The sequence below is a fragment of the Lampris incognitus genome, chromosome 20 (genome assembly GCF_029633865.1).
Source record: "Lampris incognitus isolate fLamInc1 chromosome 20, fLamInc1.hap2, whole genome shotgun sequence".
Lineage (NCBI taxonomy): Eukaryota > Metazoa > Chordata > Actinopteri > Lampriformes > Lampridae > Lampris > Lampris incognitus.
In genome coordinates, this window is record NC_079230.1 from 15,072,965 (window position 1) to 15,088,536 (window position 15,572).

The window sequence follows — 15,572 nt, forward strand, 5'->3', positions numbered from 1 at the left end:
GTTGTCTTCCCATTTCAGGGAGGATGAGATTGTAGTCCCAAGGAATTTGAAATGGCCCACATGCTCTACCACCTGGTTGTTAATGGCCAGCGGTAATAGTTCTCCCTGATTTTCATGGAAGTCAACCACAAGTTCTTTAGTTTTGTTGATGTTCAGTTCCAGATTGTTATTGCTATACCAGTCAACAAGAGAGAGACCTCTTTTCTATAAGCTGTCTCATCATTACAGGAAATCAGTCCCACCAGTGTTGTGTCATCAGCAAACTTTGACGTTTTTACATTATCAGGGTGGGGAAAGACAGTCATTGGTGTATAATGAGTAGAGCAGAGGTGAGGGCACACCCCTGAGGAGCACCTGTGCTAATGGTCAGTGAGTTTAAAAATCTATTGTTGAATTTGACAACCTGTGTTCTGCCCAGTAAGAAGTCCAAGACCCAGAGACGTAGAGACTGAACATATAGGCTATAAAATAAGATTGTGAGTCCAACAGAGAATTTTTCCAGGAAATATCACTTACACTGGATGTAAGTGCTTGGATAGCACTGTGGGAAAAACAGGTGCTAAGGGAAGGGAGCAGATACTCTGTATTTGCTGCTACAAAATGAGATGAGTTCAAGACAAAGGAAATCCTCCTACTTTTTCATTTTGTGATAATAAACGCGTAAGATGTCAAACAAATGAGGGCTCTGTTATCAATATTATACATTGATTCATGTCCTTTTGTTACTCCTCTCTGCTTTGAAAACAGGAACGCTCATGGTGCTATAGGCTCAAAAATGAGTTAAAGTCCTCTGCTTTAGGCCAAGAGCCATCAAACTGCAACCTATCCATAAAAATCAATACAGAAAAACAGGAAGGCCTTTGTAAATGTCTAAGTCTACTGAATTCTTCACACCAATAGTTATGTTTCTATCTAACTTTTGAAGAAATTTCAAGCAAATAATTAAATATCACAATACGAATTAAGGTGTTTCCATCCAATCTGTTTTAGCCAAAGAGAAAAAGAAAAGAATCTAATGAGTGTCTTGTGTCATACATATATATGTCGATACTTCCTCACTCATGAGAGAGATGGATAAAGTCTATCAAGAACTGATTCTTATTAGACAAGTTTTTCTTGCTCTTTTGGTTCAGCTGATGGCGACATCAGTCCAAGGCTTAGTCCACACATACTTCAAGGCTTTTCAACACATTTGGTCAACATATCCTTTATCAACTCTCAGTAAATAGCTGCATTACAATGTTGTCTTGTGTCTAATATCACTGGGTTTTTTTCATGTATCAAAACAAAATGGGGGTTTTATATTTTCCTTCATCCACCTGTATCTATTACCATCTGTCATTGTCTGCGCTAAACAAACATCACATTGTGTGCAAATTCTGTTAACATTTAATTTTCTGTGCGGCAAAAGTGGTTCAATTGTGATGCAATTTAGTGTATTTCTTATCAAAAGATTATCCACATTGCACCACATAAAGACTTGTGTACAAATTCTGAGAATTTTTTTCCTCTCCCTTTTTTCCTCCACAATTGTACTTGGCCAATTACCCCACTCTTCCAGCTGTCCCGGTCACTGTTCCACCCCCTCTGCCGATCCAGGGAGAGCTGCAGACTACCACATGCCTCCTCCGATACATGTGGAATTCTTTTCACCTGGCAGTGAGGAGTTTCGCCAGGGGGACGTAGCGCGTGGGAGGATCATGCTCTTCCCCCCCCCAGTTCCCCCGAACAGCCACCCTGACCGACCAGAGGAGGCACTAGTGCAGCGACCAGGACACATACCCACATCCGGCTTCCCACCCGCAGACAGGACCAATTGTGTCTGTAGGGATGCCCGACCAAGCTGGAGGTAACACGGGGATTCGAACCAACGATCCTCGTGTTGGTAGGCAACGGAATAGACTGCCATGCTAACCGAACACCATGATATGTTTATTTTGATATTTAATTTGATATTTGCTTTTTCCGACAAGTTTTTGTTATTTGAAACCAAAAAAAATAATTGATTAAAACACTTGGATGGAAACGCGGTTTTATATGACATTGTGTCCTCGTCCTTTGTTTAAATGCTTTGTAAATACCGACTGAAGAATTTAAATTAGGGAAAGAATTTAAATTAGGGACATTTTTTTCTCCAAATAAATTCAGGAAATGGAATGAAAATTGTCTACATCATCTGTCCTTATTTTGACAATATTCTCCTTCTCCCTATCCTTCCAGGGGATGTCCTTCAATCACACCACTGTCTCTCTGTCCTTTCCATTTATCCATCCCTCCAGCCATCCGCCTTTGTCTTGACCAAGATGATGATCAGACAGAAAGGGAACATTGACCTCACACCTCCATCTGTGCTCCTGGCCTGCCTCTGCTCTCTCTCTGAAACATGCACGAACACACTGGCAAAAAACAAAATTGCAAAATAGGAAACACACATACAGGCAAACACAGACACACAGAGATGCACACAGCAGAGAGACAGTCTGTATACACACACACACACACACACACACACACACACACACACACACATGCAGACTCCTTATGTGACATTGCGTTTTGCTTTTCATACATGAGGTAGCCTGACAGCTTTGATCCGGGAGGTCCAGAAATGAAGAGACTGTGTGGATCCTGATTAAATACTTTAATATGCTCATCCTTACTGGCAGTAAAAATAGTCTGGGGTTGTGCGTTTGTGTGTGTGTATGTGTGTGCGCGTGCGTGTGTGCATGCAATAGTGAACATATGCATCGCTGCATGCACTTGTGTATCTGTATCTATGTTCGTGTGTGCCTTTGCATGCAGGCTTGGAGACGTGCATGATATCATCACATAGTGTGTGTGTCTGTCTTTGTGTATGTGTTTGTGCATGCATGAGCTGTCTCATGTTAAGCTGCACTCATCAAAATGGCCTCTCTCAAATGATTCACTCTCATGCCAATCCAAGTCCAGTCATTACATTGATGCTAATGACAATGGTCCCATAACAGCGGAAAAGAACATGCAAATTATTAGACTGAGACAAGAGAGAGAGAGAGAGAGTGAGGGGGGATGATGGGTCAGTTCACTTGACTGCCTCTTCAATTAGGGGAGACAGAAAGGCTTTCCAACATGCTTGTAAAGCTTAGTTCGGTGGCGTGTCTTCTTCAGTGATGATGAAGAGTCGAGAGAGACTGGGTGTTGTTAAGAGATGATCAGATTAAGCTTTAAAATGTTAGCCTCGCTGAACGCTGGTGGAGGGAAGCGATGTGAGCTCCGAGTAGCCCTATTCAGCTCGCCCAGCTCGGCTCGCCTGTGTCCTGTATCGTTGCCCAATATCATGCCCTCGTAGTTAGTTGATAACCGTCCTCTGAGCTCAGAGCAGTGATGACGGGAGACAAACGGCACATATCTCGGCTGCTTACTCTTCCACCATCTCTTTGAGAATGCTTTGAGAAGGGGTCTTTTTGTCATGACAGCCATCACAACAACCTTCTGTTTTCTCGTCCTTGTCTGTGCGAGCGTGTTTCTGTGATGGAGTCTATACATGGAGTCTATACTATGTGCTTGTGGACAGATGTGTGTTGGAGTCAACACTGCACAAGCTACTTGTGGGCAGGTGTTCATGGTACAAAGAAATCAGGCATGTGATTGGCAAAGAACAATAAAGCAGGAAAGGAAATATACAGGGCACAGAGCACAGCATGACGTGACAGCCCCCCCCCCGACCCCGTCATACACATAACAGTGACATTTCATACCTTTTTCAGAAATCTACTAGGGCCACAAGTTTGCTCCATCGTGATGATCCAGAATCTGTCCTTAAAAGCAGGTAGGCTCAAAGTATGACCCATGACAAGAATTTATTTGTAAAACAAAATTAAGTTTTATATTTACTCAGCAGAAACAACTTAGAACAGGGGGTGCCCAACTCCAGGCCTTTAGGGCCGCAGTGTCTGCGGGTATTTGTTCCAACCATGCACTACACCACCTGAGTTAGCTAATTAGCTCACCTCTTGGACCAAGGAGGGAAAAGAATTAGTTAAATCAGGTGGTGTAGTGCATGGTTGGAACAAATACCAGCAGACACTGCGGCCCTCGAGGCCTGGAGTTGGGCACCCCTGACTTAGAATGATCATTATCTCTTTTTACGATTTTTAAAGCCCAACTTCAAGGTTTAAATGTGCAACATGCAACTTTTTATAAGTCAAAAGAAGGCTTTGATTTGTTTTATGCCTGTTTAGCCTTTGCAGGAAGCTTCATTAGAGCCTGCACACGCCTCCTCTGGAACTTGCATCTGGCACTCACAGCTGCTTCCACAATGGCATCTTTGGCCATTTTCTCGCTGGCCGTTGGATTCGCAGAGTGGTAACCACTTGTTCAGTTCTTCTTTTTCCCTGAGCAGAGCTCTGTATCTTTGGCTCAATAGTTTGACATTCGTATACAGCCGTAAATTAACGGGACTCTCCTTTTTCTTCTGGGCGTAGTACTGATACTACTGAATGGCTAACACCTGCATGTCCTTCAGGTTGTATTTGACCACTTGATAGGACTCCTGTGTCTCCAAACTTAGGTTGCCAGCTTTGGCTTGCGGGACATTACATTACATTACATTACATTACAGTCATTTAGCCGACGCTTTTATCCAAAGCAACTTACAATAAGTGCATTTAACATAGGAAATCAGGAGAACTACTAGTCATCACAGGCCATAAGTGCATCTAAACAAGCATCTAAGAGCAAAACCAGAGCTAAAGTAAAAGTGCAAGAACGAGATTTTTTTTTAAACGAGTGAATACAGTAAGTGTTAAGAACAAGTAGCGGAGTAGTAGCTCTTAAAAAGGTGAGTTTTCAACCAGCACCGAAAGATGGGCAGCGACTCCGCTGTCCTGACATCAGTGGGGAGTTCCTTCCACCACTGTGGGGCCAGGACAGAAAAGAGCCGTGACCGGGTCGATCGGCAGCAGGGGCCTCTGAGAGACGGGGCAACCAGGTGTCCCGAGGCAGCAGAGCGAAGTGGTCAGGTGGGGGTGTAGGGCTTGACCATGGCCTGGAGATAGGAAGGAGTTGTTCCTTTCACTGCCCTGTAGGCTAGCACCGGAGTCTTAAACTGGATGCGAGCAGCTACTGGGAGCCAGTGTAGGGGCATGAGAAGGGGAGTTGTGTGGGAGAACTTAGGGCGGTTGAACACCAGACGAGCTGCAGCTTTCTGAACAAGCTCCAGAGGTCTGATGGAGCCCTACCATACCATAGTTTTGAAAGCCTTCACCACAGGGTGTTCCCTCCCCAGTTGGTCCAGGATGCATGAGGCCTCAGAGCCCACAAAAGGTGCTGCAAGATGGCCTCTGTCGATTTCAGGTTGAGCAACTTCATCTTCAGTTGAGACAGATTCCTTTCCTTGCTGTTAACCAGGTCTTCTAGCTCGATGAAGCAGGACATAAACTCCCTGACGAGTCTCTCCTGCTCATCGTGCAGTTTATGAAACTTTTGGTCCTTGGATTTAAAAAGCAGGACGTAATGCTTTCAGCATGGGAAGGACTGCTGAAACGAAATGGAGCTCAAGGACGGTTTATAGCACCTGCCAAAACATAGAAAAATATTTTCTCTCTGCAGCAATCACAGCAATGTACATTTAACAAGCGTCTTGATAAAATAAATAAATAAAATGGGGAAAAATCATAATAATAATCAATAAGTACATGTACTGTTTGCATTTTACAACTTTGCCCGCTCCATCCACCCACACAGCTACAGTTGATGTTTAGGGCGTTTATATCACCTTCCTGCAAATCTTGACCTTTCTCATCTTCCCCTCCCACCTTTGTGAAGTTCCCCAACTCCTTGATCTGGGTCCTGCCTGCTCCCTGTACACCCCCTTTTTGGGGGGGGGGGTTTCCCCTTTTCTCCCCAATTGTATCCGACCAATTACCCCACTCTTCCAAGCCGTCAAGGTCATTGCTCCACCACCTCTGCCAATCCAGGGAGCGCTGCAGACTACCACATGCTTCCTCCGATACATGTGGAGTCGCCAGCCGCTTCTTTTCACCTGACAGTGAGGAGTTTCACCAGAGGAACGTAACGCATGGGAGGATCATGCTATTTCCCCCAGTCCCCCCTCCCCCCTCCTCCCTCCTCCTCTAAACAGGTGCCCCGACCGACCACATGAGGCGTTTGTGCAGCGACCAGGACACATACACACATCCAGACTCCTACCCGCAGGCAAGGTCAATTGAGTCCGACCAAGCCAGAGGTAACACAGGGATTCAAACCGGCGATACCCGTGTTTGTAGGCAATTGAATAGACCACTACGCTACCTGGACACCCCCCTGTATACCCCATTTTGTAGAATGGCATTATCATTGTCCTTGTATATACTCATCTTCATTGCTCAGGGAGGCATAGTAAGACATGACCAATGGATCCTACACATGCAATGTGTCCAGACTGACTTCCAAAACTGAGCGCCCCCGGTGTGGGATATAGCACTCTGGCCATGAGAAATGGATTCCAAATATGCTGCAAATTTCTCTGAGGCTGTGTTTCTTGTCAGCTGACCATTTGTGGTCTGTGTGCAGGTCTAACAGCAAAGCCTCAACCAAACGCTCAAAAGGACAACAGAATCTCTTGCTTGCATTATGAAAGTGATGACATGAGTCACAATCAATGTTGAGGAGTTGAGGGGCATGACGGTCTCTCATCTTCTTCTCCAGGCCATTTTTGAGCCCCTCACCACAGCGCATGTGTCCATGACATTGGACACCAGATTAAGCCATGGGAGAGTCATCCTTAGGCCCATCCAGTGCATTGAAGAGAGATTCTGCTGTTACAGATATGAGCTCCAGAGCTGCAAGATGTTGTACAACCATCCTCATGTTTCTCAGAGCATATCTAATACTCGTTTGTTTGTCTTGCTTGTGACCTCATCAATGTTGAGCGAGAAGGGGACACTTCTTATTTCCTCTAGTACTTTGTCTTGGATAGTCTTCTTCACACCATTGTGAGCTTGTATGAAGCAGATGTACTGTCCATTGAGAGTTCAAGAAGGGCTTTCGGATCTGTAGCCAGCTCTTGTGCCAATTCAGTAATCCATAATGTGATTGACAAAGGAAGCTAATTCTTGACAACAAATCCAAGAACGAGTGCCTAAAAAACAGAATTTATTAAATACCATATGTCCATAGGGTTAGTGGTTGTGTCAGGAAGAGCATCCGACGTAAAATTTTGCCAAATCATTATGTGGCTTGACAGCAATATTCTTTATGGATGTGCTTGATTCACGAGGGTCACATTTTCAGGTCGGAAAATCCAGAATTCTGGATTAATCCAGAAAAAGCACATCTCTGAAGAAAAGGGGTCATCCTTTATCCCTTTGCGTCTCTGCTGAGATAAAGCATTGAGAGCATGTATAGGGGATTGCGGCTGACCTTCAAAATGACAGACCATCACGTGCCTTAAAGGGTTGGCATTGCTGCATCATGTGGCTTGGCGTCAGCTAACACCTTTTATTATAACTTCACCCCATGAGGCATTTACAAAGCCTTTATAGATGTCCTTGAAGCAAATCACAAGTGCTTTTATAAGGTAATACTACTTGGTGATAAATACTTAAAGGGCATCTAGAAATTATTATGCCGACATTAATAAACATGGCTTTATTGATAGTACATTCTTGCAGTCGATTTTGATCAGCGATTCTACTGAGAACGTGGAAAACCAATTAGAAGGTGACTTCAGTCTGTTGGCTGATTGTCGGGCAGGGGTGGCGTATTTTAGATTTATTAAGAGATTTCTCTCACATGGTCCCTCCACGTGTACAGCTCGAGGCAAGCCCGTCCACTGAGGATTTAATCCCGTTTGTCAGTGCTTATTGTCAAATGAAAAGTTCAGCTTGGAGAGCTGACTGGGTAGTTTCGTAGAGTAAGGGGTTGAGGGGGCCTTAAAGGGCTACAGAGAGCAGGAGAGGTGGAAGACAAAGGCAGAGGGAGAGAAAGGAGGCAGGCAAACCAGAGGTACGCTCAACATGTATGCTCAATAAATTTTTCAGGTGTACGCGTTGTGTCAATGGTGAAAAGTGCACAAATATTTGCCTCCATCCTTGCAGGTGGGGGCTCTTGTGTATATTACACACTCTAAACAGTTAAGGAAATCAAAACACAATGGAAATGGCTCCGGGAACACATAAATCATTCAGGAACTCTGGAAACCGACACAAGGAAAGCTAACAAAAGAACAGAATAGACTGTCAAAACTATGAATATTCCTATATCCACTTTGTGGAGACATTTACATGTATTGCATGGAGCAGTGGTTACGGTAGACATTACAGGGTGAGACAGTTCCGGGCTATGTTTAAAATGGAAAAGAAAATGGAGATTGAACAAATAGTACACCATTGTAGAAATTTGAATATTATGGGCCAGGGTGCAAAGAATTTGACCAGCAAGCCTGCGCACACCGCAGAGCCAATATGGTGCTTTGTTTTCTCAGTAAATGTCTTTTTCTGTTTCTACAACCCTGCTGAATGTCAGTTCTTTAATATGTATACCACTACCGAGACAGAGAGGGGATCATAACTAGCTTGGTATTGTTAGTTGCTGTGGATCTACTACCCCCCCCCCCCCGTTGTTTTGAATGGTGTGTATGTCCACTACCAAGGAGAAAAGGTTTCACACAGTTCATGCATCTGTAACTGTTAAATTCTTTGGCAATTAGATCATTTTAGGCATTTGTGTGAGTGGGTGTGTGTTTGATTTGTCCTTGCAAGCTTGTGGGTTTGCCTGTACATTTGTGCCCACATCATGTGGCAATATTTGTATTTAGTGTGTGTGTGTGTGTGTGTGTGTTGTAGGGGCTGCTCTGCTCTTACCCTCTACAATACCCATAACTCCCTGCTCAACCTCACAGGTAATCTCCATCCATCTCACCTGAACTGTGCTCAGTGTTGGTTACAGCAGTACGGTGATGCATTTTTCCCCTCCTCAAGACTGCGGCGGAATCACTAATCGCTCTCTCTCACTGTGGAACGTGCACACCACGAGCATTTAGAGACACCTTTCCAGCAGAAGAACAAGGAACAAACATGAAATTATCAGAAAAAGACAATTAAATCATTAATCGCGATTATTTGTATGACAATTAATCGTCAACTAAAATGTCATGATCGTGAGTAGTTGGTACCAGCTCTCACTGAGGTCTGCCCGTTAGAAAGTCATATAACCACTTGCAGATGGAATTACAAAGACCAAGGTCCATAAGCTTGAACACCAGTTGAGATGGTAACGCCAGTTTAGGTGGTATTAAATGATTCAAATGGCGTCTCCAACGCCAGCACACCGATTGGCTCCGCCTCCGCCCTGTCCATGTCGCCGTCCTTCCGAGCGGCTATCCTCTCCCGAGTGGCTGTCCCGTCCACATCGCCGGCCTCCAGGTCATCCATCCGCCTGCCCTTCAGTTCTGCATCCTGGTTGCCTTCCAGATCGGTTGCATCCACCAGTCCTGCCCTCTGGCCACCCACCTGAGATCCCTGGCCCCATTCTTCCGCTCCCAGCTCACTTGGTCCTGACTCCCTCCCCCAGACCCCCATCCGCCCACCCTGCTTGGTGCTCCTGGTCCGTTCTTTTGGGACGTCTGGAATCCGTCCCTTGGGGGTGGGTGGGTGGGGGGGGGGCTGTCATGGTTGTGTTTTGTTTCCTGTTTTATTTTGAAAGGCTCACCGGTTTTGCCATTTCTGTTCCTGCCCCTGCTTTGCTCACATGTTCCCCATTTCCCTGACTGGCTCCCCAGCAGTTATATATGCCCCCTGGTTGCCCTGGCTCATTATAAATGTTACTGTGTGTTAACTTTTGGTAGCGGGGTGCTTCAGGCCTTGTCTCCAGCCTTCCTTGCTGCCTGTGTCTCCGCTCCTGTTTTTGTGAGTTGGTTTGCTTTATTAGAGCATGGCTCTAGCCCAGCCAGTCTCCGCTGTCTGCATCTGGGTCCTGCTCCTGCTCCCGGCACGACAAGGATTACTGAGGTCAGAACAACAGGTCTGTAGTCATTAAGACGGGATGCAGGGGGTTTTTGGGGTACAGGCACAATAAGTTTGTTTTTTGTTTTGAATGCATGTAGCAACCACACAGTGGCAATGACAGGTTACAAAGCTCTGCAAACATTCAATAGATGACTAGAGAAAGTCTTAAGGACACGAGACGGGATACCGTCTGTGCCCGTCTGTGCCGGCAGCTTCGCATGCTTCGATATATTAAAAAGAAACTTGCAAGTCAGTTTTATTTGTATAGCCCAGTATCACAAATGGCAAATTTGCCTAAGGGGCTTAACGGCAATACAACATCCTGTCCTTAGACCCTCGCGCTGAATAAGGAACAACTACCCCCCCCCAAATAAATAAATAAATAAATAACAGGGAGAAACCTCGGTGAGAGCAGCAGAGGGATCTCGCTCCCAAGATGGACAGATGTGCTGTGGGTAGTGTGCAGAATAACACAATTTACAGAATACAACGTTGACAGAGGATAACAGAACTATAATGGGGATGAGGACGACAAGCAGTGTCCAGAACAGCCCAGGACCTGAGCCACGTGACTACCATCCCCATGTAGACCCGACAGGAGGACGGACTACACGTGCACACAGGGGAGACTCACATTACACCATTCACACACACGAGAGAAGAGACCAGAACAGACACAAGTCACACATCGGAGAGAGAAGGATACAACGTTGAAACAGGATAACAAATTACATGGATTTACAAGATAATTAAAGGATGTGATGAGGGGGATGCCAAGCAGTGTCCGGGTGGCGACCACCGTCACCATGGAAACCTGGCAGGCGTACAGACTAGACGTGTATACAGGGGAGCCTCGCGTCACACCATTCACACACACAGGAGAAGACGTCATGCTGAGACAAAAGACATGTGGGGACAGTTTGCAGTAGTCAGTAAGCTGTACGCTATAGTCTCGTCGGCAGAACGGTGGTTTGTAAATTCACCGAGACAGAAACCGACCCGCCATGCAGGACAGGTCGTGAAGCACCCAACATAAAGGCAACTAAAAAGATGAGTTTATGTTTGGATTTAAAGGACTCGACAGACTCTGGTTGTCTGACGGCAGCAGGCAGGCTATTCCCGATAGGGAAGGGCCCTGCCACCACCTGACCTCCTGTATACGTTGGGTACACACACGAGCCCTGTGTTTTGAGAGCGAAGAGCTCGAGATGGAGTGTACCAGGGGTGGCTAACCACGTGCCGTGGGGAGCCATGTGTATACGGGTTCTCATTCCAGCCGGACTCCACGCCAGCTGATTTCACTGATACGTTCTTCCTCTTCGGTTGAAGGGTTTCTAATCAGGGAAACCGCCTGGTGTGGAGTCCGGCTGGAATGAAAACCTGCATACGCATGGCTCTCCGTGGCGCGTGGTTAGCCACCCCTGGAATATACGGTTTAAGGGGATCAGACATGTATGATGGGGCAAGCCCATTTAGGGTTTGTCATAGTGACGTTCTGCTTCCTGTTTTATTTTGAAGGCTCGCCGGTCTTGCCGTTTCTGTTCCTGCCCCTGCCCTGAGCACCTGTTCCCCATTCCCTGATTGGCTCCTGAGCAGTTATATCACCCCTGGTCTCTTGGGTGGATTGTTATTTGTTAGCCGGGTCCTTCATGCCTTGTCCTCGAGCCTTCCGTGCTGTTTGTACCTTGCCTGTTGTTTTGGGGGTTTTGGACCCCCCCCCCGCCTGCCTCTCCATTTGTTGTAAGTTCGATTCCTTCAGTTCAATCGTTAAATCGTTATTGTATGCCAGCCAGTCTCTGCGGTCTGCGTTTCGGTCCTCGGTTCCTGCTCCCGGCGTGCCAGGATCTCATTAGTTAGCCGAAGCACCTTGCAGTCTGCTCTAGCGTGCATAGGAAGCCAATGAAGGGAAGCGAGAATTTGTGTAATTTGGTCAAATGTTCTAGTTGGGATTCTAGCCGCAGCATTTGGAGGTGTCTGAAGACTTTTAGTACTAGCATGAGGCGGACCTGAAAACAACATTACAGTGGTCACGTCTGGATGAAACCTGCATGTATTGGAGTCTCTGCGTCAGCCATGGACCGGAAATATGGAATCTCAGCTATGTTACGGAAGTGGGGGGGGGGGGGGAGAGCAGTCTTGGTGATTTCTTTAATGTGCTTATCAAAGAAAAGGCTGGGATCAAACGTAACGCCAAGGCGTGTGGCTGCCACACTTTGTGAAATCAGAGCCTTACTGTTATTGGATCAAATTGGTGTGCGTGCGTGCGTGCGTGCGTGCGTGCGTGCGTGCGTGCGTGCGTGCGTGTGTGTGTGTGTGTGTGTGTGTGTGTCTAGCAGTCATTGATGTGTAGCGCCCACCCGGGTGATGTACGGCAGCTATTTTGTACCGGAACGCTAACCCCACATCAGCTGGAGGTGGCGAGGGAGGAGTCATAGAGCCAATTACATGTGTGTGTGTGTGGGGGGGGGTGATTAGGTGACCAGATGGAGAGCGCCAGTTTGGGAACTTTACCAGGATACCGGGGACCCCCTACTCTTTGTGATGAGTGCCACGGGATCTTGACTTAACGTCTCATCCAAAGGACTTCTCCTGCAGCACAGTGTCCCCTTCATTGCACTGGGGCATTGAGCTTTGTTTATTAGGACGAAGGGGAAGACTGCCCCCTATTGGCCTACCAACACCACTTCCAGCAGCAACTCGGTTTTCCCAGGAGGGTCTCCCATCCAAGTACCAACCAAAGCCCATACCTGCTTAGCTTCCGTCAATCGGCAGAGACGGAGTACATGTTGGTACAGCTGCCAGTGTAGTTCGAGATCCGATGCAAGACCTGCTGAGTAGCTCAGTCAACACCTTGAGTGGCGGAAAATCCCACCTTACCTAGTCCCTCCTAGCATGGTTGAGAGTATATTGAAATCTACCACCACTAATAATGTATAAATCTCACAAGTACATCTTGCATATAGACTTGGCAGTGCTATTCCCACATTTGTAAATCTGCAAAACCTGGAAATAGGCTTCATAGTGAATTTGCTTATTACTGAGACATCTACAGATTGAAATCTGTCTGAATATAGTAGGTTTCTGAGACGATGACATTCACATGCATATCAAAACACTGCCCACGTTAGCATACCATGATCACAGCCCCTCTTTCTACCTTCTCCCTAACTTGAACATGTGCACATGCACCAAGGATATCCACGGGGTCTGCCCAAGCGATCCAGTCGTTAGGGATGCAGCTGATTGCCTGTGTGGCCTGAGAGTCGACGCCCCTGGGTCACCACGACAGTCATTGCATACACGCTATACAAACTGTATACAAACACTAAACATGAAACTTAATTCCTTAATCCATGTCTCTTGACAATTTTAGGTGCTGAGGTGCCCGCCCCTGCCTTGTACCACAGACTGCCATTAACTTTCCCAAGGAGTGGGCTCACTAACCCTGCAACTAACATCCTATTGTTCCCTTTCCTCATACTTGAGGTGTATTTATATTTCCTTTCCTCTTTTTTTAGGCGTAGCTTAGTTCACACAAGTAATACAATTTTATTTTTCAGACTACAAATGTTGAAGTGGGCGACTTGGTCCTTTTCTATGGAGTTTAATAGACATTTATTTAGGTGAAAAGACAGGGCCCTGTGATGGCCTGGCGGCCTGTCCAGGGTGTCTCCCTGCCTGCCGCCCAACGACTGCTGGGATAGGCTCCAGCATCCCCACGACCCTGAGAGCAGGATAAGCGGTTCAGATAATGGATGGATGGAATCTCAACATAGTTGAAGTGTTTTTTTTCCCCCAATTGTATCCAGCCAATTACCCCACTCCTCCGAGCCTTCCAGGTCGCGCTCCACCCCCTCTGCCGATCCAGGGAAGGCTGCAGACTACCACATGCCTCCTCCCTCCCATACACGTGGAGTCGCCAGCCGCTTCTTTTTACCTGACAATGAGGAGTTTCACCAGCGGGAAGTAGCGCATGGGAGGATCACGCCACCCCCCCCCCCCCAGAGTTCCCCCTCCCCCCTGAACAGGCGGTCCGAGCGACCAGGACGCATAACCACAATCGGCTTCCAACCCGCAGACACGGCTAATTGTGTCTGTAGGTATGCCCGACCAAGCCTGAGGTTACATGAGAATTCGAACCGGCGATCCCCGTGTTGGTAGGCAACGGAATAGAACGCTATGCAGACGCCCAGTTGAAGTGTGTTTAATTTTTAAAATGTTGAATTATTATTATTACTTTTTTGTAGCTGAGCTCACAAGTACGAAACGTGTATTAATCTTGAAGTGTTGAATATTGTTTTGGTCATGGCTCAGTTTACACAAGTGGTAGGAATCCCATCTGCACAAATGCTGACAGCCTTTTCTGTTTGCCCAGATGCCGAAGCCTATATGAATGTAGAGGACTGAAGGACCGTGCACGGACCGTGCAGCCTTCTGTTGCTCTCATGGACTATGGAAGAATCCCAGCCCTGAGGCCAAAAGGGGAATGTCTGCCCGTAGCCTACAATACCCATAACTCCCCACTCAACCTCACAGGTAACCTCCACCCATCTTCTCACCTTTACTGTGCTCAGCAACAGTGTGTCTGGTGACACAATTTTGCCCTTAAAACGGCGGTGGAATTGCAAATCCCTCCCTCGCTGTGGGACATGCACACCACAAACATATAGACTCTAAATGTTTGTGAAAAGGTATCTAAATTTTAGAGATACCTTTTCCTGCAGAACAAGGAACAAAAGATCCCGTTAGTGATGCGCGGGTCAGGATTTTTTAATACCCGCACCCACCCGAACCGTTATGAGAGCCAAACTGCACCGCCCCACCCACTAAAATATGCATTAATTAACCACCCAAACCTAACCTGACCCAACCCGCAAACCTCCAAATTTAGCCGAGGCTACAACAAAGTGAGCAGTGCTGCACTATTTCATTTTTGGGCTGTTGGTCCAGCATGATGCACTGATTTCAAGGCGTCGCTATCCTAATCCTAGCCTAATAGTCTCTGGGTCTTGGCTACTGGGTCTTGGCAAATCTTATCGGGCGGCATTAGGGGTGAACTGCGGGGGGGGGGCACAAACTACCGTTCGAGAGCTCAGTCTATGATGTAAATGCTTGATAATGCAAGTTTTTGTCAACAACCAACACAGCAAACGGGTTCCAGTTTCAAAGCTGCAAAGTCTCTTACGCACACACTGAGTGCATCATTTAAAAAAAAAAAAGAAGAAGAAATAGACTACATAATCCACTGTAACCGAATAAATTCAGTCAGACCCAAAAACCATTCAACACTTGGCATAATAATAATGAAAGCCAAGGCTGGCATCAAAGTTAATTAACAAATGGCTTACCATTAGAAGTGTTGCAGAGGGTGAGTGTTGGTGCTGAACCTGCTAGAATGATGTCCCCCCACTCCTCAGTTGTGCATTTTCGGGTTAAGTCTCACAAACGCTAGCTGAACCAACTGGTTCTTTCTTTTGTGGGGCATTGTGCGTTTGTGGTCCAAAAATACAGTAATGTGCATGGATAAGTAGACACGTTAGCCCTTGGCTAATGGGTCGGACCCTTTAGTCGAGCGATTAGCAATGT

The 15,572-nt window shown here is 46.5% G+C and overlaps 1 protein-coding gene across 1 annotated transcript in view; it reads right to left on the bottom strand.

Annotated features, from left to right (window-relative positions):
- Positions 1–9,918: 9,918 nt before the first annotated feature.
- Positions 9,919–15,572, bottom strand: part of rbm46 (RNA binding motif protein 46) — a 75,956-nt gene continuing 70,302 nt past the window's right edge. Inside the window, exon 11 of the mRNA XM_056300153.1 lies at positions 9,919–9,960. Coding sequence (XP_056156128.1) covers positions 9,919–9,960 — 42 coding nt within the window. The remainder of the gene's footprint in view (positions 9,961–15,572) is intronic.